This window comes from Passer montanus, unplaced genomic scaffold, assembly GCF_014805655.1.
Source record: "Passer montanus isolate IOZ18808 unplaced genomic scaffold, ASM1480565v1 scaffold35, whole genome shotgun sequence".
Lineage (NCBI taxonomy): Eukaryota > Metazoa > Chordata > Aves > Passeriformes > Passeridae > Passer > Passer montanus.
In genome coordinates this window covers 2,510,323-2,536,166 of record NW_024368263.1, presented here as the reverse complement: position 1 = coordinate 2,536,166, position 25,844 = coordinate 2,510,323, and the positions used below count along the sequence as shown (strand labels likewise).

At 45.5% G+C, this 25,844-nt stretch overlaps 2 protein-coding genes across 10 annotated transcripts in view; one reads left to right on the top strand and one right to left on the bottom strand.

Annotated features, from left to right (window-relative positions):
- The window catches only part of RECQL5 (RecQ like helicase 5), a 38,016-nt gene that overhangs the window by 2,431 nt on the left and 9,741 nt on the right, over positions 1 to 25,844 (bottom strand). For 5 of the 7 annotated variants that reach the window (XM_039715835.1, XM_039715834.1, XM_039715839.1 and 2 more), the window contains exons 9-17: positions 6,193 to 6,420; positions 4,648 to 4,747; positions 4,108 to 4,144; positions 3,299 to 3,357; positions 3,100 to 3,176; positions 2,295 to 2,388; positions 1,698 to 1,838; positions 628 to 1,289; positions 372 to 441 (exon numbers count right to left, since the gene is read on the bottom strand). In XM_039715835.1, the coding sequence (XP_039571769.1) occupies positions 372 to 441; positions 628 to 1,289; positions 1,698 to 1,838; positions 2,295 to 2,388; positions 3,100 to 3,176; positions 3,299 to 3,357; positions 4,108 to 4,144; positions 4,648 to 4,747; positions 6,193 to 6,420 (1,468 nt within the window). Of the gene's footprint in view, positions 1 to 371; positions 442 to 627; positions 1,290 to 1,697; positions 1,839 to 2,294; positions 2,435 to 3,099; positions 3,177 to 3,298; positions 3,358 to 4,107; positions 4,145 to 4,647; positions 4,748 to 6,192; positions 6,421 to 20,002; positions 21,909 to 25,844 lie in introns of those variants that run through there. The other 2 variants (XM_039715840.1, XM_039715841.1) reach the window with 2 other exon arrangements.
- Positions 10,014 to 25,828, top strand: SMIM5 (small integral membrane protein 5). Of its 3 annotated transcripts, XM_039715845.1 has the most exons (7): positions 10,017 to 10,387; positions 16,182 to 16,319; positions 16,684 to 16,823; positions 18,447 to 18,600; positions 20,004 to 20,305; positions 23,744 to 23,882; positions 25,152 to 25,828. In XM_039715845.1, the coding sequence occupies exons 4-5, from the start codon at positions 18,474 to 18,476 to the stop codon at positions 20,120 to 20,122; spliced, it is 246 nt and encodes an 81-aa protein (XP_039571779.1). In that variant the 5' UTR covers positions 10,017 to 10,387; positions 16,182 to 16,319; positions 16,684 to 16,823; positions 18,447 to 18,473; the 3' UTR covers positions 20,123 to 20,305; positions 23,744 to 23,882; positions 25,152 to 25,828. The 3 variants fall into 3 exon arrangements, with proteins under 3 accessions (XP_039571781.1, XP_039571779.1, XP_039571778.1); XM_039715844.1 differs by lacking the exon at positions 16,182 to 16,319; XM_039715847.1 differs by lacking the exons at positions 16,182 to 16,319; positions 16,684 to 16,823 and having other exon boundaries at positions 10,014 to 10,387.

The window sequence follows — 25,844 nt, the reverse complement described above, 5'->3', positions numbered from 1 at the left end:
AGGGGTCACTTCCCAATGGCCCTATGTGTCTCTGGCCTGTAGTTGTGCCCTTGCCTTGAGAAAGCAGCTCCCTAATTATAGTCAGTTACAGATCTCAGGGGGTGGAGACACTAATTCCAGGCAAGTCACCAGCAAGGGCACAGTCACATGAGTTGCTCAGAGGAGGGAACAAAGCCCAAGGTGCTGGCACAGGCAGAGGGCAGCAGGGAAACACCAGGAATGCAACACAACTGGGGCTCTCCTTTCTGCTGCAGCTGCAGCTGGGCCTTCCCCAAACAAATGACACTCTCAGAGCAGGAGTGTCACTCCCAGAGAGAAATTGGGCACAAGATAGAAGAAAGAGAGGAAATCAGCATTCATTGAAGTCTTACCTCATCTGATCCTGGCCGCTTCCCACTGTCACCTTCTCCCATAGATGTTTCTGCAACATTTTCAGCAACACTAGTGGGAAGAGTGGAGAGAAGGCCAGTTGTAATCATTCCACAGTGAAAATATTTCTGCATTCCCTGTCAGTGGCCATGGTAAAGCAAGAGTTTCCCTCACTCACCCAGAGACCTCATACAGGTTTCCAGGAGAAGGCTGGTGGGGCTCTGGACAACACAGGGAGCAGAGAAATAGAGATTTTACCTGGACTTCACATCCATTTCTTCCTCAAGGAATTCACATTCAACAGCCTGCTGGGTCTTAGAATTCTCCCCTCTCTCAGTCAGTGTTACTTCTGTTTCTCTCAGTTCTTTTTTCTCCTCCTGGAACTGCCCAGTCAGGTCTCCAGAGCCATCTTTATTTTCCTGAGGTGTTGGTTTCTCTTGACACACACTTTGAGAAGAAACCTGAGGTAGTGTGCTTGCAGAACAGCCTTCTCCCTTTGGTACACTGCAGCTTTGGGCCTTAGACCCAGCTTTGGGGAGGGAGAAGAATTTGGAAATATCCTGTGATTCCTTTTTAGCTGCTTCTGCAAGCATTTGCTGCTTCTTGCTACGTTTGGACTTCTTAGCAGGGCTCTCCCCAAGGGCACTTTTTGTGTCTGGACTGGGTTGCTGCCCCTTCTTTTCTGGGTGTAGTTCTACCCCTGCACTCTCACCCACTGCTTTGGCTGCAGTTTCTTCCCTCTGGAGAACAGGGTTTCTGGTGTCCAGGTCCACACTGTAGCTGCTGATGTCCTCCCCACTTGGACAGTCTTTTTTGACAGGCTTTGCATCACTCTCCTCCTGGATTTTCAACAGTTCTGAAGCTGTCTGGAACAAGCTGGATTTCTTTGGAAATCCTGCTCCCACACGCTTGGGTTTGAACTGGGGAGACAGGAAGAAGAAGTAATTTTGGATGTGACATCTCTGTGTGCAGCACCATGAAAGCAGCTAAATTTCTGCACACAATACACCAGTGTGGGCAGCTGTAAGCTGGGGGAGGCTCTAAATCTGCCTGATCATCACACCAACAAGAGAGACACGAGGGAAATGGATCAGGTGGAAGTCCTAGGCCAGCAGAAAGAAAACAAGGCAGCATCCTTGCATAGAGCAAGATGAGAAAGAACTTTCTTAAGCTATGGCCTGCACACAGATTATATTCACTAATAACAATGTGACAGACAGGAAAAAGCAATTACAATAGAAATATGCAATGGCCACAGAAAGGACTCAAATTTATAAAAAGACAGAAAAAACCACATCATTCCCTCCTGTCTATCCCACAGTACTCACCGAGGGAACCTGGGATGCAGGGACAAACTCCCCTTCTGCTAGAGACACAGATTTTGTTTCCAAATTGCTGTTGCCACCTGTTCCAGACCCAAAGACTGAGAACAATTCCCCTTGTTTGGAGGCTTTATTGATTTCTGCCACCTGAAAAGAAAAGAGAAATATTCTCTAATGTCCAGAAATCTTTATGTATTCCTGCCTTTGGACATACTAAAAGCCATTGTAACAAAGCAAATATCTGCCCTGGAGAGGCACCTGCCTCAAGGACAGAAACATCTTCATTGAGAATGATGGCAACCAGAAAACCTAAACCAAGCTTCTCCAGTGTCAGCAGCAGCCTGAGGAATTCCCAAATCCCTGTATTGCTACAACACATCTGGATAAGCTTGCACTGCTATGGAACTTTTCAGAGCCTGTAAAGGCAACAAAGATTAGAACCAGAAGTGGTTCTGGGCCCTCCTGGAAACAAAATCAAGAAGGTTTGTAAGATACCCAAGGCAAAACAGAGCTTGTCCTTCACCTTTCCCACACAAACTCTGCCCTGTTTGCCCTGCAGCTCCTAGGTACCAGGGAGCAGAAGATGTGGATGTTTGTCCCCACCTTCTTTAGCACAGCTGCCTTGTAGGAATTTGCCATTTTGCTGGTCCGGAAAGCTTCGTATTCCATTTCCACTGCACAGGCACCAGGGTCTGACCTGAAACACAGGCTGGGGTGATTCCTGGCAAGACACACTGCTGTATCTGCAAAGGGAACACTAATGCTGAAGGATCTCCCACAAAGTACAAACTCCACTCCCCCCAGTACAAGAATAAGTGATAACTTCCAGTTAAGGGATGTAGTGGTGAGCTGATGGAGAATGGAAAGGGTGATGAAAACGGTTTAAAATCAAGATTCTTGCCCACTGCTCCATTTGAGAAGTACACTATCCCCATCTTGTGGGACAGGGAAGAACTGCCACTCCTGGGATCAAGCTGATACCAGCGATCAGCCACGAATCCTCAGGTCTGATCTTCAACATCACAGCCAGAAAGAAGCTGTTAAGTGAAACGACATCCTTGGACAAAATAATTTTTAAAACTTAAAAAAGCATTCCCTGTGTACTAATTATGTTAACACAGGGCCTGATCTTCCCTGATGGGATCAAGCTGATACCAGCGATCAGCCACGAATCCTCAGGTCTGATCTTCAACATCACAGCCAGAAAGAAGCTGTTAAGTGAAACGACATCCTTGGACAAAATAATTTTTAAAACTTAAAAAGCATTCCCTGTGTACTAATTGTGTTAACACAGGGCCTGGTCTTCCCTGAGCACAATTAATACACATTACAATGGTAATTGTGCTCAGGGAAGAGCAGGCCCTGTGTTAAGGGACTCAGTATACACCCCTTTTTCCTCATCTCATACCATTTTCCTTCTGCTGCTGGAGTCTTTTGGTTGTTGCTCAAAGCTTCTTCCAGCATTTTCAGGCAGTGTTCCCGGCCCTAGGAAACATGGGATACTCAGACATGCTCTACAGAAATCTCACTGCCCCTTGGGCTTCCATCCCTGAAGGAGTCAGGACAGGCCAGGCAGAAGCCTTGCTGTTCCCTGCAACATCACCCACCTTCACAGTGAGCTTGGAGATCCTCCTGCTGGCAGCCTCCTTCAGGGGACAGTCTGCACCTGCCACAGGAGAGGAATGTGGGAAAGGAGCCATGGCAGGGCTAGGCTGATGGAGAACATCTCAGCTGTCACAGGGAGGTGCAGGTCCAGGACCTGCACTGTCACCCCAAGGAACACTGTGGTCACCCTTTCTACCTGGAGAAGCTGCACACTCCAAAAGAGTAGGCAGAAACCAAAGTGAGAATGTTTTCTCTGATTGAGAACATCTACTTTGGAGCTTAGGACCAACAGCTTTCCAAAATCTTCCCACCTCAGAAAACCTTTCTTTAAGGCTCTTAGGAAACTCAAATCTTTTCTCCTCCTCACAATATCCAAAAAAAATCAGGCTGGATAGAATAACCTGATCTATCAATTGTTCTTTTGTAACAGTGCCAGACAGGGCCCCAGGAAGCACAGCTACAAACAGCAAAAGTTTTCAGCAGTTTCCTTATAGCATTATTATTATTATTATTATTATTAGTGCATAACCACTGCAGAAATAGCCAACACGACAAAGTCAGGTTAGACAGAGTTTTCTTTCTCTCTTGCTTATTTGGAAATGTTCAGAAAGATGCATTCCATATCTTCACCCTGACCAAAGCTAAGCTGTGGTCCATCTCCTCCAGCCAAGTTTTCACAGCCAAAAGCTTGACCTCTGTGCCTAGGGACTGATACCTCCAGTGGTGATGCTGTACAAATTGCATGCAGCTGCAAAATATAAGACTTTCTTCTCCCAAAGAAAACTCATTATAAATCAAAGAAGATATTTACTTGGAGGAACAAAATCTTCCTTTTCTGGTTCTTTGCCCTGGAAAAAAACAAAGATCAGTCAAACATTTCCATTCCTACTACACACATGCAGATCTAGAAGCACAAAAGACATGTTTTATCTCCCTGCTCCAGGGAAAATTAAAGCTGAAGTTATAAAGGCATTGAATACTCGCCAAAACAGGGCCAAGAGGACAAAGAATAAGAATCAAAGCCAAAAGTTCACCTCTGCTATAGGAATATTTAAGGGAAGCTGAATGGGAAAATCTGTTTTTACTACTACCATGGGCATTAAAACCAACAGGATCCTCTTGCTTAGCCCTACAGAGAAACCAGCACTTGAATAAGCTGCATTTCTTCTTATTGTGGGACTGGCCCAGAATGTGGAGAACACAACCAAAGCAGAGGTACAAGAAGTGAAAGACAACAAGCAACAGCAAGATGAAATAATTCACTGTGATCAGTGCCAGGAAGCCTTCATGGCTGTCAGACAAGCTCACAGCAAAGCCTCTGTGCATCCCCTAAAACCTGAGCCCAACTCACCTTGCGCAGACTCATCTGTTTCTTGTAGAAGTTGTCCCACTCCCGTTTGCGGCGCTCCTCATTGTCTTCATCCCAATTCCCACTGCCCTCCTCATCATACCTGGATAAGGCAGGAAAGCAAGAGGAACAAGCATTTCTGTAGCTGCAGCATGAGCTGGAGGACAAGTGTGGGAAGCCACCCCAGTGATGATCCCACATCCTTTCTGAACATTTCTTCACTTGAGTTTCTCTGCCATTGCCCACCCAGGACAGCAGTGAGTGTCCTCCAGAAATGCACAGCATTTGTTAATCCCATAAAGCAGGAGGCAGTGGCATGAACTAAGAGCTTGTAACTAGTGCCCTGAGAATGGAGGGCTCCATTTCTGCAGCTCTGCCAGATGCTCCCAGGGGGTTCAGGAGTCACTGGCTCATGTCATGTACCCCATCTGTCAGTCCCTCCTGCCCTGGGAGCAGAGATGGCAGAAAGGGCACAACATTCATTCCTCAGCCTCACTTGTTCACAGGCTGCTGCAATAAATGAAATCTCCATCTCTACTACACTGAAATGCAGCAGTTGATGCTCACCAGATGTAGCCCAGGAGTTCACTGCCTCCCACAGCTGCCAAACTTACAGGTAAATCTGAGCTTTAGAGCTGCTAACTATTACAACTTCCAAGGCAAAACTACAATCAGATCATGGAAAGGTTCAATAAGCCAGGTGGCAAACACTGTTCTGTACAACAGCATTAGCTGTGGCTTCTCAGGTCCTGAGACCCAACACAGGCTTAGGTCACAAGTCCTGGTTTCCTCTGACTCAGCTGGACTTGGCCAAAGAACAAAGGTACCAATCTCAAGCTTTTTAAGGTAAAGCAGAGGGCCTGGCCAGCCTACAGCACTGTGTATCCTGGCACAGCTTCATGGGCAGTGCCAGCAGAGAAACCTCATCCTGACACAGCTGGACAATCACTGCAACTCTGCCAGAGAACAAGGGGAAAGAGAAGTTGTCACCTCCACACTGCCAAGCATTTTACAGAATTCATCATGTTTCCCACTGGACAGCTTCCTTTTGCTGTCAGCCTCATAGGAAAATGCAGCAATCTGCAGAAGAATCTGACACTGGCACTTCATAACATCCTCTGTGGTGACTAAGTCCTGTCGGTGGCCCCTGGCCTGCTGGCTCACAGACAGTTGTGTTAAATCAGGAATGAACTCTGGACTATGTCATCTTGGTCTCATTTTAAACATTTCTGATCCTTGTGACTATGAAGAGGCTGAGCCCACTTGCTGCTTTCAAAAATTTCAGGCTAGTTTCTAGAGCCAATTACATAGTACAGGGCAATTCTTAGCTCTGTCAAAACAGCTTTTGGTTCTCTGGAACACAAATGTGAACGAGACTGCCAAAGTGTGTGGAAAATGAAATTCCAGCTGCTGCTGCCAAAAAGTTACAGGAGAATACCATCCACACAGAAACATGTGCTGAAAATAGGAGTGTCTGGGCCTGCAGCTGGTGGATGCTCTTTTCTCTGATAGCTCCTGTGAGATGAGTGTAACCTCTCTGGTACAGACCTGCTGAAGCCTCTGAGGCCTCTCCTGCCGCCCTCGTAGAGCTCTGGGTCGTTGCTATCCCAGGAGGATCCCGTGGGCCTGATGTAGGTTTTGCTCCAGCTGTTGCTGCAGCACTCCAGTGCCTCCAGTTGCCTTTTCACTGCCCCTGGGTTCTTGCAGAAGTCACAGCACTTGTTGCAAGGTGGGGTGACATCGCCGAAGTACTTTGCGATGGCAGCGTGGCGACAGCTTGGAAACACAAGGCAAAATCATCTGGTCATCACTTCTATCCACAAAAACTCCACCCTCCAAATGCAGGGTGTCTTTAAGAAAAAAAAAATATTTAAAAGAAATAAAAATAAATATTTGAGTCTTATTTTTTCACAGAGAATGTCTATTCCAGCAGGAATCACAGCGTTTAATCCACGGAGCAGAATTCGGGCTCTGTTCCTGGCACCTTGCTTAAAGTCTCTCTGCCTCACTTCCCCGTATGTAAAAAAAATGTCAGTGTTAATCTCTTCTGCTAAACCCTTTCAGATCTTTGAGATCTTCAAAAGGATGAAATATACAGTTATTAATTCTGCATCACTGGCTAAATATATTCCATGTCCTATCAGGATGGCTGTAGGTAAAGAGGACGCATTGATCACCACACCTCAGAGTATTTCTCACACTGAAGAGCTTCTAGGTTTATTATTTGTGATTTGAAGGTGAAGAAATATATATTTGAAGACACAGGAATGCAGGAAAGGGAGTACCATTCAGATAACACAGCCAGAATCTTGATGGGCTCACACATGCTCCAGATCAGCACCCAAAGCTTGGGTAGAGTCCTACGTGCATGAAAACCAGTTCATTTGCTCACACAGGATTGCACAACCAGTTTACCAAGATTAGCAAACCAGTCATGAGAAGATTATTAGATTCTTCCAGAAATTTTCACAAGATTTTTAGCAGGCATCAGTGTTTTGGGGTACATAAAAAAGAATTTGGTGATAATATGCTCACAAGCAATACAGGCAGGAAGTAATTTCTCTTCTAAAACACTCCATAACTTAAATCAGGGAACACACTGATTTTGCCAAAGAATGGTCAGGCAGTTACTTCCCCCCCCCTTTTTTTTTTTAAGAAAGCAGAATTTAGATGAGCTTTTTAAAACTAAAGTTTCTCAGCAGAGGTGGCTGGTTGTGTCTTAGTTAAAATGCTGATAATAAATACATGAAAACATTCACTTCATTGGGCATTTAGAGACCAAATCCTACAGGAACAAAAGTTATTTTAGAAGAAAATTATTTTACTACAAGGGAGAACAAAGTGGAAATTTTTCTTCTCTACCAAGGTGTGCCCTAGTGGGCTTCCCAACTTCATCTGCAAAAAGTGGGTCACAGAGGGGAAAAGCAAGAGAGTGAGCACCTCATTTACTCTTATTCTAAACTTTTTAAGGCATGTCAGAACTTGCCAGAGATCTAAGAAACAGAGTTTTCTTCTTCACTTGTGTCTGTGTGTCTGGAGGGAGCACAACTGCATCAGAAACAAAGCCCAGAGGGGCTGCAGGGGCTGCTAGCTCACTCCTTGCCAGGGCCTGGGAGGCAGCAGAGCAGCAGGGCACAGGTTCCTGTCCCCAGCAGTGACCTGAGTGGAGCTGGCAGTGCTCGGGTGAGGGGCTGCAGCAGGGTGTCTGCACCCTGCAGGGCACCACAGCCTGGAGAGGCCCCGACAAAGCTGCCATTATATCCCCCTGCAGAGCCACACTGACTCGCTCTGCTCCTGCACTCAAAGAGCTCCTTTCACACACAGGGCACGGGTGGGGGGACCCAGATGGGGGCAACACATTCGATACCCTTGTCCTGCCTTTCCAAAAGAGCCACTGGTGCTGCCTGGCTTGCCAATGCAACGTGACTACAGAAATGTCAGCGAGCTGCAGTGAGCTTTTTGTTTCCCCCAAAGAAAACAGGCAGGCATTCTCATTAGTCCGTGTCTCTTCCCCTCGCACGCCCTGATCTGTATTAGAGCTAACTGAGGCATTCAGTGAGGGACAAGCCCTCTCCCACAGCTCACCAGGCTCATGCTGAGGAGGGACAGCCACACACACCTCTGTCCTTTAGATGCCCCAGGGGAGGGCTTTGGTGGAAGCAGAGATCAGCTGTGAGCTCACTGCAATTTCGAGTTCCAGTTTCTAACCCATCAGGCTTGTAAAGCCAAGCCCTTCCCACCCAGCCTGCTGTAATTGCCTTTTTCTTCCTGAAGAATTACCCAGGCTGGGGCCACAGCCCCACTTTAGCCAACGGTGCTCAGGAGTTGGGCCACAATGGAAATTCAGTTGCAAAACTAAAATTGCAATCCAATAATTAAGGTCATAAGGCAAAAAACAAAGTTACCAACAGGGATGCTGGGGTTAATCACTGGATTAATACTTAACACAAAAGTTCCTGAAAGACAGTTGGTTATGCATTAACATGTGAGGGGAAAGCTTCCCCTGTCACACCAACATCTGACTAAAGCCCACGAGATGGAGATGATTTACATAAATTAATGGTAGTTTGTATTATTATACATGTCCTAAAATTATTGCATCTTTTAAATATGCAACTGTATTATTTGTCTCCCTTCGCCCTTCAAAAAGAGTATGTATGAGCTGACCACTGGTCTCTAAAATATCTAAACAAAATAATTATGACATTTCAGACATCCCCTCCCCCTCATTAACATTATGGAATGGGATGAAGAGCAAATAACAAAGAGGTTTATTAACACATTTTTGTCTGTGGCAATGCATTTCAGGAAAGTGCTAAACTGACCACAAAGCTGCCTGCACCCGTGTCGTTTTGGTACACAGGTTTTTATACCACATAAAACAGGAGTGCTACTCCTGCAATTAGGAGAAGCAGATGGACAGCCAGAGAAGCGAAGTCACATATCCCAAAAGAAGCTCTGCCTTTCCCAAAAGCCACCAGAATAAAGCATTCCCTTGTAAAGAATGCATTTCAGGAAAGTGCTAAACTGACCACAAAGCTGCCTGCACCCGTGTCGTTTTGGTACACAGGTTTTTATACCACATAAAACAGGAGTGCTACTCCTGCAATTAGGAGAAGCAGATGGACAGCCAGAGAAGCAAAGTCACATATCCCAAAAGAAGGTCTGCCTCTCCCAAAAAATGACCAGAATAAAGCATTCCCTTGTATAACCCAAAGGGTACAGAGCCTCATCAGAAATGCTCCTTGAAATAAACAACTCAGGAAGTCTTGGAACAATGTGAAGTGAAAGGGTTAAAAAAAATAAAAATCATGTGAGGGCAAATTAGTTATGCAGTTGTCAGGCAAAAGCCCCTTAATGAGCTTTATCAAATAGGAGAGCGAGTCATGAGGTTGATGAGAACTTCTAATTTTGCACCTGTCTGAAGGACTGTGTCCTTTCACCATCACCCGAGCTTCACCCTGTGAGACAGGACAGTGACAGTCAGCTGTCCCCAGAATACCAGCAGCGAAAAGCTCAGCATCGAGAGATGAGCTCTTGGCCAAGGGCACGGAGCAAATTCACCATCCCAGCATCAAATTCACTGCCCCAGCACTGTCCCCGCTCGTGGCAGGGCTCTCAGTGCTGCACTGTCCTTGTGAGCACTTGCTCTGCCCTTTCCATGAGCACGGGAGAAAAGCTCCTTTTCCCGGGAGCCGGAAGGAAACCGGGCAGCAGCAAGGAGAGTTATTCGCTTTAACATCGCCCCAAACTACGGCAGGCAGGGAACAGCACGGGAGAAAAGCTCCTTTTCCCGGGAGCCGGAAGGAAACCAGGCAGCAGCAAGGAAAGTTATTCGCCCCAAACTACGGCAGGCAGGGAATGGATTCGAGTGTCACGCCAGAAAAAGGCGTTATTAAGAGGTGAAGGAGGAACTCGTCTCTCGGACGAGATGCGCAGAGGAAGCCAGCAACAAGTGCCGGCCCTCGGGCGCCGCGGGGAGCTGGCACCGGCTCCGGCCCAGCCTGCCGCCGCTCCTCTCCCTCCCTCTCTGGCACACATGTAACACGAAACTTCGCATCTCCACGACAACCACCAACAAAAAAAAAAAAAAGAAAAAAAGAAAGGCAGAGACAACAGCTGGCTGTCAGCAGCGGAGCAGAGAGGAGCCGAGCTCGCCGCAAGCCAGGATGAGGGGAGAGATGACGTGAAAGTTTAAGAAGACGAAAGAAAAACAAGAGGAGAAGCCGAGCTCGCGGTCGGGGTAAGGCTGAGCTATCGCTGCTGTTCGGTCGAGCGCGGCACCCGGAGCCTGGCGAGCTCGCCCTGCTCGGTCAGCCATGCAGCAGAGCTTGGGAGGCGGAATTTGCTTGCCAGGGACAGCGAGGAGCGAAGGTGGCAGGAGGAAAAGGGAGAAAAAGCTTTTATTGGGATTGCGGAGAGCTGCGCCGCAGCCGCTCCGTAACAAAAGGAGCTCCGAGCCCGAGCGGGGCTCTGCCAGTGCTGTGCCGGTGACAAAGGCAGGCTGCTGGGGTGTGTGTGCTCGTACACAATGTGTGTCCTGATAAGCTGGGACTGGTACAGAAACAGGCGGTGGAAAGGCAGCGGGGTCCGAGGCTGCCGTGCCCTTAGCGGGGAGCGCAGGCAGGCGTGTGTGAAACCCGGCGGGTTCGGGCACAGCTCCTCCCGGAGCTCCTCCCAGCTGCAGCCAAGTTTTATCCCCCAAATCCTGAAGCGGAGAGCTTAGAAAACAAACCCTGGTCGGGGAACTAGCACGCTGTGCAAGTTAAGCATCTGTGTCCAATAGAAATAAACGGAAAGATTTTACAGGGTTGCTAATGAGAACATTTAAAAAAGAAGAATTCAGCCAGCGTATCAGGCACAGATGCTGGTTTAGTGCTCAAAGCAGCACGAGAACCCACTGCTCTGAGAGGCACTCTCGTGCACATACACAGCTCATGGCTTACAGTAACCAGACTGTCAAGTTTGAATGCAGTGAGAAGGGAAGGAAAAAGATCACCTAAATACATTAAATTATACAACACAATGTCAACACAATGTCTTGAAAAAGACATTTTAGGCCATTGTGTCCAAGCTTTGGTTTTACAGAGGTGTCCCACCTGTTCTCCCATCTCCATTTTGCTATTGGCTACGGGAAGAGGGGTTGGTAATGGACACTGGCCTTATAAATCCCCATTTTCTGCTATCTGAAGCTGACTTTTCTGTTTGGAAGCTGCTGCAGCTCCCAGCACTGAGCTGGGACCCCTCAGCCTCTGCCAGGAGGCGCATGGGCAGTCAGCTGTTTACAAACTGCAGCAGAAAGCCAATTCTCACAGAAAAAGGTCTTCCCAATCCTACACATGCCTGCAGGGAGGAATGCTAAGGATCAGGTATTTCCACTTCATTCCCATTAACAAGGAATGGAGGGCAGGTCTTTCTGACCCAGTGTTGTACAAACATGGAATTGGAAGGAGAGGTAGTAGTTCAGACCCACACGCCTCCAGCCTGGCCCTAAGGCTCAAGGGGATGGAGGGAAGTTTCCACCTTGCTAATGGAGAGTCTCTGTAGGTTGGTTGTTGCAGTTAAGAGTTTCTTAAATAAAGCATGCGAGAAAACAAAGTTTAGCGAAACAACAAAGAAAAAATTAAGGAAGGAGGAGTGAGGAGAGAAGGGCAGGGGAGGGAAGGAGGTGGAGAAACATGCCAAGTTTTCCTGGCCAAAAGAAAATCTTAATGGGTTTGGCTGGGGGCTTGTCCAGCTGCAGCCATGCTGTTCATGTGTGGGGGGAGAGGCACAGCAATGTGAAACACATGTCTGGATAAAAGCAGCAGGACATGGCTAGTGTTACAGCTGTCACAGTGCACGGGCCTCAGCCTGAGTGCGTGTGGGAATGAGGGTACAAAACAATCCAGGTTTGACAGAGCAGCTCCTCTCTGTAAGACAAGCCCCTGACACAGAGCCTGCAGTGGGCCAGAGGCACCCAGGGGCCAGCAGGGACTGGGAGCAGCACCCACCCCACTGCCCCATGCTGAGGAGCTTCCAAACAATTCCTCCTGAGGCAGCAGCTGCTTGCAGATTTTGATTTTTGAGCTCCTACACCCCAGTGGCACCTTGACTAGGATTAGTCCAGGATATTTCAAAAAGCTCAAAAATGCACGTGATTTGGGAGACTTGTAGATGTGAGATCAAGGACGGGGCACAGAGGTGGCTGTTAAAAGTGGAGGAGTTTCCAGCACTCTCAGGGCCTCCAGATGCCAGACCTCAAGCACCAACTTCTGATAGATCCCACTGTGTTTGTGAAGTCACTAAAAGGCTTTCACAGGCACACAGCTACCTCTCAGTCAGCTTCATGGGAAATGGATATTTTGCTAATATTAGAATAGACTTTCAGACTAGATTCAAGCATCACCAACCCTAAAAAAAGTTCTCTTGTAGAAGAGCTACAGGTTTATTTTTAAAATTGACCTTTTCCTTTCATTGGATGGCTCAGTGTTTTGGTTTCCCCACTTAAAAAATTTCTAGTAGTGAGGAATTATCTCATGGGGTTTTGTGGACGTGTTTTGGGATGGACTGGAGAAAACCAGGGTGATCTGCAGAGGTGTAAAGACTTCAGCTCAATGCCCCAGTGGGTACCTCTGCTACTGAAACTGGGAATTCAGTGCCTTTTTACATTAATCTAATATTAGGTTGTAGGGAAGAGAAGGCACATTTACAGTGCTGCCTCAAAACCCATCTCCAAATAGTGGGTGGTGGAGATGACAGGGTATTCCAGCCAAAGGGTGACCCAGGCAGGGCAGCTTTAAAATCTCAGGAATTTGTGGCCTTCTCTTCCAAACCAACTGACAGAGTCCCAGCTTTTCTCCCATGGCATTGAGCTACAATTTACCAGTTTGGGTGTGTGCTGTTCAAGGGCTGAATTCTCTTGATACTGGAAACTATTTTCATCTGCTTGGGAATGAATTATAGGTCTGTCTGGCTCTGTGCACTCCTGTTTTAAGAAAAATAGGCTTGTCTGAACTATAGTTAAGATTCACATGGCTGGTCAACTACAGTCATGGCAGCAAACACAGCATGAACAATGATGAGGGAAAACCATGCACTGATAATACAACTGCATTTCTATGGCCCTTTTCATCTCAGCAGTACACTAAAAGCTTAGAACAACAAACAATCATGCAGGAATTATGACACGTTAAGCCAAAATGCATCCACACTGTAGGCACACCTAGCAACCCAGCATTGTTTGAGAACAGGAAGCACTGCAGACCTTATCCATATAAAATCAGAAGGACATTTCAGGGACCAAGAACAAAGCTGGTACGTATTGAAACTGGCCAAGCCTTCCACGTTCTTTAAAAAGTGGCCAAGTACAGTCAGAGCTTATTTTAGAGTTTTAGACCAGAATAAAAAGCATCCCCTCCCCTTTGGCTGCTCAGCACCCTCCTTCCATGAGTTTGGCCTTGCCTTGTAAGATCTCCTACCAGATAAGCCCCCACAATCCATACAGGCTTCCCATCCCTGTACAGATCAATTTCAACCAATTTATTGGACTAGTCTGAGTAAGAACAACACAACATTTGCTTCTTCAGAGTCCCTGTCTTAAGGAAAAGCCAAGGCTGCAATGAGAATGTTGCCCTGGCACTGTATTTGATGGGAACATCAGGAAGGTTCTGCTTGGTAAGGTGTCTGGAGCTATCCTGCTGTGGGCAGAGGGCAGTGGAGGAAGCCAACTCACCATCACTGGGACTTGCTGCATTAGGACTAGAGGCATTGGCAGCTTCTTGTTCCCCCCAAAATTCCCTCTTTCAAAGCTTTATCTCCACTTGGAGGTTACTAGAGCAACAAACACATGCAAGCACAGTAAACCAATGGATGAGGATTATGGCAAGAACAATATGAGGAATATGGTTGGGTTAGGAGCAAACAAGAGTGGAAACCACACTTTCATCTACATCCATCCTAAACAGGCTCAGTGAACAAAGTGTACAAAGTACTGAGCAAAACAATGGCCAGTTCAGTTTGTAACTGCAGCAAAACCAGGAACTTGTTGCCTTTCTATCTAAAGATTCCCAAGCATGCTGGAAACTTGGACACACAACAATTAACAAACAAAGCTCTGATGTGGTTCCATGTTCTGCTGTCTTGCAGAGATGAAGTCACCCAACAGTGGGATGTGATGACTTACCCAAAGTCACACAACCAGGCAGCACCACTGGCAGGCCAGGGAGACTGCCTGTATTTATGAACTTCCAGTCCTGGGGCTAAACCACAAACTTAAATTTGTGCTTTTTGCACTAAAAAAGGCTGCTCAAATACCCCCAGGCTATGTGTAAACAAGTGTCTCATTCTCAGCAGTAAATTTCAGCTCACCCACTCCCTACAATTCACCTTTGGATGCAGCTGTGTCCACACACAGATCAGGACAGACCAAAAAACCCAAATGTAGAATAAAAATGCAAAACCAAAATGTACAGCAATTCCAAAAGACTCACAGCAGCCTCACCAGCTTCAGGCAGACACAGGGATGTGAGACCCTGCTGTACATGGTCATCTCAAAGCTCTTTTTCTTGGAAAAAGAAGCTTCCATATGCAGCCAGCTCACAGCAAAAAGGAACCTTGATGGAGGCTTTTCTCTTGAATGTCTAGATTGAGGCTTTTTAATGGCTTTATTCTCCAAGGGGCTGAGCAGCCAACTTCTTTGAGTGCTTCAGCATGGCATGAGTCCATTAAAACAACTCAGAAAGATAATTTCAGTGCTATTATGGCAATTTTCACAGCTTTCTTCAGTGGGCACTGCAAGATGAATCTGCATTAGTGCTTTCTGGGAATCTAAGTCTATGTAAGTCCTATACACAGGACATGCACTTTGGTTTTCCAGGGTCATGTAATCCTTGCAGCTGAGCAGCACACCTGCAGCTGTTTGCCATTCCCCTGCATCATTTTTGTGCTCTGTCCTTTCAACCAAGGCTAATAACTCATGGCACGTGGCAGAAGAGGCCTTTTTTTTCATCAAAACCAAATAAACCCAAATTAAATGATTTGTTTTATTCCCTCCCCCTGCTGGGCCTTGCATCATTAGAGGAGGGCAGAAAGGTTTGATGATCTAGTTCCACTGGCATCACTGAGTGGATGAGTTGTTTCTTCAGTCAAAACCATGAATTTCAGGCTACAAGACATTGTGTGACTTTCTTTTCTATGTGAGATTCTTCTCTTGCCTCTCCTCATCTGATTTTCACTTCATTTGAGCTCTGACTACAGCTGTGGAGCAGAATTTCTTGACATCACTCTGACAGTGTGTTATGAAGACCACATTGCACTGTGGTCATTCAGGATTTTTTCCACAACATGGATGAGTTAGATCAGCTCTGCTGCCCCACAGCCAAGACTCCTCTGCTCTGCAAGGTTCCCATCCTCAGTGGGTGAAGTTTTGAGGAAGGACAGTGATGAGCAAGAAGAAATTCCCAATTGAGGAAAACACTGGCAGACAATTATATTTGCTGCAAACCCCTGAGAATCTCTGAGGTACAAACTGGAGTGGCTCTTCCAGGCTCCAAAACAGCACTCCAGGCCTAGAAAGAAACTGTCAGTTAAGGCCCACAACCTTAACTTTCAAACCTTTTAATATCTCCCTGTTTTAATAATAATCATGATAGTTACTGCTTCAACTGAATATCCTGCACCACCTTGCCTTTACTACTGTTGGTGACTGGAAGATTATTTGCACACAATATATAAAACAAAAGGAATTAATTCTCACAGCTCCACTCTGTTATTGTAATTAATGTCATCACCTTTGTGTTGTAAATGAGGCAGATGCATAAGACAACTGGTTTAAATCACACTATCCTTACCCTTGTGCTAATCTCAAGGGTAAAATCTTGGTTCCAACTGAAATCAATTGGGAAAAGGTCACATTGAAACTAGTCCTGAACAAAAGCTTTACAACACAAGTAGAATGGAACATACAGAAATCCATTAATGTAACTGGCTTTCTTGGAGGAGTTTTACTTTTTTCCTTTAGGACTTATTTTATTCTTCACCCTTTTACTTTGCTGCAGAAGCAGAAATCCCAAAGCAGAGAGCCAGAAAGCAGAAAGTGCAGTCAATCAGAAAAACATTTGCTTCCTCACGGGTAGTTTGGAGTGGAGACTGCACCACCACCATCAAACTTTGTCCCTGATGTAATTCAGACCAAGGTAAACAAGCAACATTCCTTGCAAGTTTTAGAATAAAAACTCCTTCACTTAGCTCCAGATCAGGTACCATGGGCAGAGTGGAATGTCCATTACAGAGACAGACTTTATCATTTTTGACCAAGCAGTTTGCTAATCCACATGGAGCTCTACAATCCTGATCAGTAATTTTACCCTGTATATCCAAATTTCACAAGCCAGGCTTTTATACCTGTGGCTTGTGGTGCAACCCAAAGCATGGCATGGAAGTTTACAGCAAATTCATTATGAAGAGAGCTTCTGGACAGGCAGAAACACCTCCAAAGGGAACAAACATTTTCACAATGTTAATTCCAGAAATTTTATTTTTTGATTTTTTTTCTTCTAGAGCCCAGAACAGAAAACACAAATCATTTCACCTCCGCCTCTTCCACCATCTCTTAGAATGGAAACAAAATTGAAAACCTGTTGACACAGAATCCTGCAGCACTAAGGACAAAGCAGCCGTTCTGGAGAAGCTCACTTGGGGTATGCAATCATCTGGAAAGAAGTATTTAACCCTAATCTAAAAAAGTGACCTTTTCAGGTCAAAAGACCACAGCTCTGCCTCTTTCCTGAATTGCACAGCAATCTTTCTGTGGATGTAGATTTTCCATCCACCCCCATTTCTAAGAAACCAGCTGGTTCAGATTTTTATTCCTTAGCTTGGATTTAAAAGAACAAAGAAAACCCTTTTTGAATTGCATAAACATACAAAACTAATTTAACTTGGCACTGTAGTACTTAAGCCCAGCATGCAAAGAAACAGCCAAGGTCTCTCTGTCCTCAGTGTGTTTAGAAAAACTGAACTCCAAGCATCCATTTGTTTGAGTAACCAAGCCAGATGTGCAATAAAGAACTAGCTGGTTTGTTCTGGAAGTGCTGTATTGGTCACTTGGCTTTGTGTTATCACCAAGATCAGGATATTAAATTGCAATGCTCAAGTCCCAAAACCCAGTGTTGCCTGTTACAACACACACAAACCAGTACATTTTGATAGAATAATGAAATAAGAGTTATAACCCATTCAAGTGTTGACCTGTCCAAACATTTGTTTTAGGTGGAACTATGGATATTTTTCAAAAATATCCAATCCCAACTCCTGACTGAAGCAAAATTTGAAGATCCATAGGTCTCATGCCAGCTAGTTTGTTGCAATGCCTCCTAAAATCTTGCTCATGGTAAAAGAACAGCAAATATTGGTGACAAAACTGAGGCATTTAACTAGACTAATAATATTTTCAGTAATATCTCCTGATGATCACTCTGGGAATAAAGAAAGCCTAGGGTTACTGAGCAGGGCAGGAGGGATTAGCTCCACATGGGAGATATCTCCCTGACAGATCCAGGGGCTTTTGCTTTGGTCATCATCAGCAGTGAAGGGTGGAATCCACTGTTCAATTCATATATTGCTCTGTGGCTTAAAAACAAACAAACAAAAAAACCCCCACCAAACTAAATTTAGCTTTCTTTATAAAATTGCATTCATCTGTAAGAACTTGAAAAGCATCCAGCTGTCCCTAGTGAATGCAGACTTTAACTTTGAATATCACATACAGTGAAATTGGTTAATGAAACATTATTAATGCTGTTGTGTTGAGGTGTTGAGGTAAATGCCTTTGTTTTTGAAGGGGTTTCTGTAGCTCAAAGTGCAAGAAGCCTTCAAGGGAGTCCACTTGGTGTTACTCAGTAACAGACAACTGAAGACTATGTACAGTGGAGTTCAGCATTCAAGTTGGGTTAGAACTGCATTTGTTTCTGGAAGAACAAGTTAGCACAACTGGAAAAAAGTGCTTTGTTTGGGTGAGAGCCAAGGGCAGGCACTGTCCAGTCCAGCTCAGTGCCTGCTGGAAGAAGTGTCCTTGTGGAAGAAACACCGTTTGGACTTTGCTTAACAGTGTAGTTGACAAAAACATCCTTGAAGCTGGATTTTGAAATTAAAACAGTGCCAGAACACGTAGACAATTAATAGTCCTCCACCTTAGCTACTGGGAGCAAGGACTGAGACCAGATAAACTTGTTTTCCTTGTGATCACTGGCTGTATAAGAGGGCTGGCAGCTCCCTAGCATTAGTCAGTGAAAAGGTTTATTCTCTGTTTGGTTCTCCTGCAGCATAAAGCCTGGAGAGGTTGTGACAGAATGTCTTCTGAAGGCTTTCTGAAGGAAGTTCAAGCCATTGCTGAGAAGTTTCTCCTTAAGCTCCAGAAACTGCCCAAGGCTGAGCCAGTGGAGATTGTCAGCTTCTCTGTGGTTCTTCTGTTTATTGGTGAGTTTGTGGGTGGAGGCAAAGGGGTGTCAGAATTTCTCTCCTCCCCTATGGGGGCAACTTGCCCCACAGGCTGTGTAGGTGTGTTGGTGGTGTTGGCTGTTGTTTTCTAGGCTGTGCTCTAAGGCCCAGGTTAATTCCTAGGTAATTTTTTAATGCTCAGCATGTACCTCTACATGGTTGCAGGGCATGACAGACAACAGTACAGCTTTCCCCAAAGCTCCCATTTTAAACATTAGTTAAATCAGCAATAATTTTCACCAAACTGCTGTAAAGTTTGGAGGATGCACAGGAGATAGTTTATGACAGATGGCATTAGAGCATCTCCCTGCCACAGAAGACACAGAAGAGGGGCTCTGAGTGTCATTCCTGTATTGGCTCAGTGGAAGCCAGTATGCTTCAGATGAGTGTTTATTCTCCTCTGGTAATGGCAAGATCCCTGCTGCTGCTCTGTGTGGGGATGGCATGGAAGGAATAACATCTGGATCAACAGCTGTTTGGTCAAGGAGGATGAAGTTTGTTTATACAATGGGAAAATAAGCAGGAAGGAAGACAGGCCCCGCTCCTCAAAGACAGGGCTTGCTCCTGGCCAAAAGGAAGGGTGTGTAGTCAATTGGACACTCCTCCCTGGGCTGGAATTCACAATGTCACACCTGCTGCTTTATTTGGTTCATCCCTACAGCTGGTTTCCCACAGGTCAGGTTACCTGGCAGCCCAGGTCCAGGCTTTAAAGGAACACATGCACACACAGATGCATGCTCACACTCTTACATGTTCTGCAAGATGGAACATGTCATCCTTTTCTACTCCAGATAAACTAACACATCCCTGCCAACACCAGCCATCCTGGCTAGAGTAGAGGACAGTCAGTTAGCCCACTGTTCTGTGAAATGAACCTCTGCATTTGAAGTATCTTATTTTTTCAAGCTAAATACAGAAGAGTAAAGCCAACCCAATCATGAGTTTCTATGCTTAAAGAGTACACTGAACTCACTCTTCAGAAATACAACTGCCACTTGGAGTAACCAAACTGCCTCGAGCTTGGATACTCAAAAATCCAAAACTGGATTTTCTTCCTTTCCAGGCACATAGCTGTGCTTTAGGTACTGCATGTCAGTTCCCAAACAACAGCCCATTAAGTGGGTAAAGAAACCTTCACATGGTTTGGAATGTAACTGTTAAGGTCTTGAAATGCCTGGTAATGATTGTCCAGATTAAATAGAAAACCAATACAAAGAAGCAGGAATTTAGGAGGAGGAAGATGGGGATAGGGGAAAAAAAATTCTCAAGAAACCAGGGTTTGCTCATTTTGCTGCTCACCAGACAACTTGGAGGAGACATAGGGTTACTCTGCAGGGATTGCACCTATGCTGTGAAGCAATATCCTTTGTTTCTCTTTGCAGTTACTGTGCTAGTGCTCACGATCATTGCCTGCAGTTGCTGCTGCTACAGCTGCTGTGGCTGTGATGGACGCCCTGATCCCAGACGCAAGAGCCAAGTCAGCCCAGCTGCCCATTTATGAAGTGACACAAGGACATGCTATCGAGGACATGCATGGACATCATGATTCACTGCTATGGGAATGACTTTCCACACTAGCCCACTGAAAATGGCAATAAGAATATTAATTAACATGACTCAAAGGACCAGAAATCACAGCGTGGAATTCCGTCTCTCTGTGACAGCCACTGCTGTGACCAGAAAGGTAAAGCTCCTTTGCCATCACTGTGTCCTTCTTCTGGGCCGGGATGGGGTGGGAGGACATGGACACAGATTGCTGAGAAAAGAGAGAGCTTTCCCAAAGCCAGCCCTGCAGCTGGGCCAGCTGAGGATCCCCCCTGGGACACAGAGCCACGGAGCAAAGCAGAGGCCATGCACACAGCCACACACGAGGCACTGCCTGCTCTCCTCACCAGAAGGATGGTACTGGGCATTAGCAAAACCCACTGACACCACTCTGAGGTCCAGTTGCTCAAGTCATCGTGGATCAAGGCCAAACCTGCTGCAGGAGACACGTTTAGCTGAGATATCTGCTGGAAAGAACAAATGGTGGAGCCTCTCATCCAGGTGTGCCAGCTGAGGCTCTGAGTACAGCGGGTAACAGCTGCCCCCAGTGTCATTTCATTGGTAGTATGATGATGGGAAATTGCCAAAGAAAAAAAACAGGTCATGTGGAATATTCTTTGTAAATAGAAAAAATTAAGGCAAAAGGGAAAAACTCATCAGTCCTATGGCTTATTTTGATCATTCTCTGCTCAACATGCTCCCTCTCCACCTCCTGTGGTTCCTGCTTTCTGCTTATTGCAGATGAATGGTTCTTGCAGAGCATGGGAGCTCCAGGAGATGAACAAATCCCAATCCTAACTTGAGGGATCTGTGTGCCTGACTCCCTGCACTGTGTGCAGTTTATTTTAGTAGACATGAACATGATGCCAAGGGTGTGTTTATGAGCAAGCACAGAGGCATTTCAGAGGAGTGACACGTGATGGGAGCCATCACTTCAGGGTATGTGTGCAGCAGCTGACAGTGGGCACTGTGACAGAGCAGAGCCAAGAATGGGCTGTTGGGCTGGAGTGAACAAGTGCAAGTAAATCCCTTTTCCATGCTGCAGCCACTGTGTATGTTTGGTTTACGCTCTGGTGAACTTCCGAAAGGGATTTACCGACGTACAGGGCTGTGGCACAGGCCACGACTTCCACAGCACAAGAAGGCCACAATTCTGCACCAAACTCTGAACCACTGGTGTTTCAGCCCCAAATGGGAGACCAACCATCTTTGTGAGAAGGTATAAACAATTACATGAATATAGAAAAGTCAGCTTTTGCCTCTGGATCCCAACTAAGTGTACGTACCAAAGTCAACATCGAGCGAGGGAGAACAGAATCATCAAGGTTTTAACAGTGGGCTTTAAAATACTCTTTATACTTCAGGAGGTACAGAAGATAAAGAAAACTCTGTAAAGAAATGTATTTTCTCTGTTGCTTGCACCTATATTAGTAAAAGGCACATTACATCAGCTTCTTATGTATGTAATGCACTTTATTTTTTGCCAACAAACCGGATCTAGGTATTTGGCATTTTTGTACTGCTGCACATTGGAATATATCTGCAGCCAGAGACATAGTGAATAATCTAAGAATTATAAGAAAAATCAAATTCCTGAAACTACCAGTGTTACTTTTAAATTAATAAAAAGAAAAATTTTACAGTGAAAAATGAGGATGTTCTTTAGAAATAAATATTTGACACACAACATGACAACTGCCAAGAGCAGACTGCACTAGCATGAGCTACTGCATGCAGTTACACTGAGACAACAAAGTGTAAAAAAAAAAAAAAAAAACAAGGAAAAAGAGAAATAAAAATAAAAAATTTATTAGGCTGTCCCAAAGCTTTCACTGCCAACCAACATGTTAGGAGGAAACAATCTCAAGCACAGCATCAATTTAAACATTCAGAGGTGCATCACACCAACCTCCTGTCACGTAAGTCTTTGCTCTTTTCACTCACAAACGAGTGCCAAAGTGACATCAGGAGCCTCAGAAGCTCTTTTGCAAAGTCAGACTCAACAGATGTTTTTGTATCTAGATTAAGTCACGAGACCCAGGGAAGAACAGAGCTCACTTTCTCTCCAGGCTTGTGCTAGACAGTGCCAGCTGCAGACATGAACAGCATCCCATTGAGGGCTGTTCCAGCAGCACGGAGCCAGCCTGTGCAAAGGCAGGGGAAGCTTGGCAGGCTGGACACACACCAAGGGCTGACAGGTTGCTGTCACTGGGAACAAGCTGCCAGGCCTTATCTCAACAGGAAAAGCCACAAATGCATGTTTTCCAGTGGTGGTACAAGTTAAACCACTGACAGATACCAGGCAGAGGAACAAGAGAAATGGTTCCTGTCTTATCTCGGCCACTGCGAGTTCCTGAATTAGAATAAACACAGCACTGTCAAAGAAAGGGAAGGAAAGAAAAACAGGCAATCCTCTAAAGGATTCAGGTGGCTTTCTGGAGCAGAGGACCAGCTACCATGTAGAGGGGGTCAATTTCTACACACTTGTCTGGACCTCACAGGTTTAATGTTCTGCTTTGGACTATTTTGTACCACTGCACTCAGCAGGACTATTCCTACAGCTGGGATTCAGACATGCCAGTTGTTTGCCTGATCTGCTGCTTTCTTGCATGCATTTAGGGTAGCCTGAAAGATGCCAGCAAGTGCCCAGCTTCCTGCAGCTCTCCAGCTTCTGCTGACTACAAACCTGCTGGTCCCTGGGTCCCTGCTCAGCACTCACACAAGTTTTTGTGTTTTGGCTTTGTTCAGTACTCAAGTACAGGCACCTACAGGGAGCAGCAGTGAGGATGGATCCTCTTGCAGAGGGAACTTCAGAGGGAACCTCAGAAAAAGCACAGAATAAGGCAAGGCTGCTGCTAACACAGCAACTGCCATTCATATTGTGAAAGCCTAGGAGGAACTGCACTGGAATACTGTTACTTTAGCAATTATGATAAAAAGTGTTGAAATTGTTTCTTTCCCTGAGGAACCTCAAAGAGCCAGCAAGGCCAATCCTTCCAGCAGAAGTGGTTGAAGTTCTACTGATGACTTCATGGAATAGCTTCTGTTCTGTAACATTATCCCTCTGGTTTGCTTGACTTGTGAAAAATAAGTTTCCTTTTACACACAGGCAGTCTCACACACCACACTCCTCAATCTCCCCTCCCTTCTCTCTCCAGCACCATCCCTCTGGTCTTCCCCAGTCAGGAGAGTGATAGAGTTTTACTGCAGCTCACAGCAGTGCAATGCTCTAGAATGGGTTTATTCACCTAAACTATCACAATGAATTTTGGACTGCAGGGCAGTCTTGTTCATTCTCATTCCAGTCTCCTACTGGAGCTTGCAACACAGACCCAGTTGGGATCCAGGAAACACAGCCCTCTTCTCTCCACCACATCCTGCAGCCTGCCCCAGACAGAGGCCACAGTGGGCCTTTGCAAGCCCTGCAACAGCTGTAGGAGTGGATAAAGCCATGAAGAGGAAGAAATGTCTGAGGAACAGCTGAATTAGGACTTTTTAGTTGGGTTCAAGGCCTTTGATTTGATTAGATTAGCCACACCTTTGCAGGAATTAATCAGCTGTTAATCATTTACTGCAGCCCAAAGAGGCAACTTCCAGGCTACCTCTACAAGTCTCCAGGTACAGCAAGGGGTCCCTTCACCACAGGCCAAGATCTCTTGGAGGAGTGAAGAGGAGGCAACAGAGGAAACACCTACTACAAACCACAGCAGCTTCAGGTATTTATAAAATGTCATACAGCTCTCCTGATCTGCGAGGTGAACTGCACTTAGCAAAAGAGACAGGAACTTCCTGGGGTGTGCAGTCCCACAGGATTTCTGCCTTTGGGTCTAAGGAACTTGTATCTAGGCTGCCTCCTTTTTGAAGGCAAAGGAATCCAGAACAGCTTTGATGTCCCATGTGCTGTTTGGTTAAAGGCTGAGCACAGTGATTTGCTATCTACCCAGAAAACAAACCATAAACTGAATAAATCTGGCTGTTGAGAAAGAAATAAAAATTTCAGCAAATGTGAGCTTGTTCTTCAAGTCCAATACAAGCTGCTGAGGATGAGACACTTTACAGGAGTAATTCTTTTTCTTAGAGTATTTATGATACAGACATAAGAGGCAGCAAGTCAAGCCAATTTTCAAAAATAACCTGTATCTCTTCCTGTATTACATCTACATAGTCACATTTGCAATAAAGTGTGAGAAATATTCCATCATTTCCCTTGAGAAGCAAGGAAGCTTTAGTAAAACCACAAGATGCTCACAAAGAGATGCTGGGTGTTCTTTAGGAAGCTGACAGCAAAGTCATTATTCAAAGTATCAGTGAAAAAGCAAGTGAGTAAAACCCACTGAGATCCCAGTTTAAATTATTACTGGACCTCCTTGTGAGAGTAACAGAAATCATTACTAAAGCAAACTTAATTAGCAGGAGTTTAACATGAAATTAGGACACCCTTTTTAACATATTTGGACTATTCTAAGCCTTAGGGAAGAAACAAGTTGTACATGATCCTTGCTTGTTATTGCTGGGTTTTTTTGCTTGATTGTTTTTAAATGTGTTCCTGTAATCTCATATGTGTCCTCAGAGTTTAAGCCCCCAACTCTCCCTTTTAGTGATCCTTCCAATGGTATCAAGGAATTTCTCCCACTGAATATTTGTCTTTCATGTATAGGCTGTACAGCTGACAAAGAGTTCATACTGAAATGCTGGAGAGACACTGTATTATTGAAAATATTGATAAGCTATGATTAAAATAAATCTCAACTGCCAGAATGCTGTAGAGCAAGCAGCTTTTCCTCTTTACATCTCTATAGATCTGATTGTTAAACCAGTCTGAGCTGTATTTCCCTTGGCTTATCCTCTCATTTCTGTGAAGGGTGACCCTCCTTTTGGAGGGGGATGCCTGCAGGCACACACACCATGCACACCTGCACTGGTTTTGGGGCTGTGACTGAGGGCATGGAGAGGATACAACACCTAACCCTGTTGTCTGTCCCCAGCAGGGTGGAAACCAGCATGTCACTAGAGCAAGAGGCATCCTCAGATCTGCAAGACCTAAAGAGACTGATTGCAACAAGTGACTGGGCTCTTGGAGGGCTGGTGGTGATTTGCATCTTCTGTTTTGTTTTCATTGCTCTCATTTTATTTGCTGTTATCTTTGGGTGCTGCACATCTCCAAGGCACAGACATGGTGGCTCATAGACAGCGAAGTGGGGACACAGAACTTGGTACAGCTGAGCAAGAACCAGCCTGGGTACAACCTGATTGTTGTTCACAGAAAACTCTCATCTCACTCCCTGGTGGTTATTTCTCTCCATGCAACTTCCCTGCATCAAGAGCAACATCCCAATGCCAGCAAGTTGTTCTGCAGGCCACAGCAAACTCAAACATGAGGCTGTCTGGATTCAGGAACTGCAACACTTGGCAAATATCAAAGGAAACTCTTCTCTGATTTTCATCTTTCAAGCAAAACCACCAGCTAGAGGTGGCAAATGCCACCACCTAAAGCTGATAAAGATGTGTTCTGCTGCTGTGTGTTGGGGGGTTTTTTCATCTTGCAAAAGGGCAGTAGGAAACTCTGGCCACTGAAAGCTTTGTCTGAACCCACTCTCTAAAAGCAGCTCAGACCATTGTTCTCCTGTCACACTCAGGCCTAAATACACTATGCAAAAATGTACTTGCCAGTACACAGT

Bases quoted from the DNA above. Each gene is read 5' to 3' on its own strand.
- SMIM5 (XM_039715847.1), top strand. From the start codon at position 18,474: ATGTCTTCTGAAGGCTTTCTGAAGGAAGTTCAAGCCATTGCTGAGAAG. The intron at 18,601-20,003 runs GTGAGTTTGTGG...TTCTCTTTGCAG, and splicing joins TGTGGTTCTTCTGTTTATTG to TTACTGTGCTAGTGCTCACG.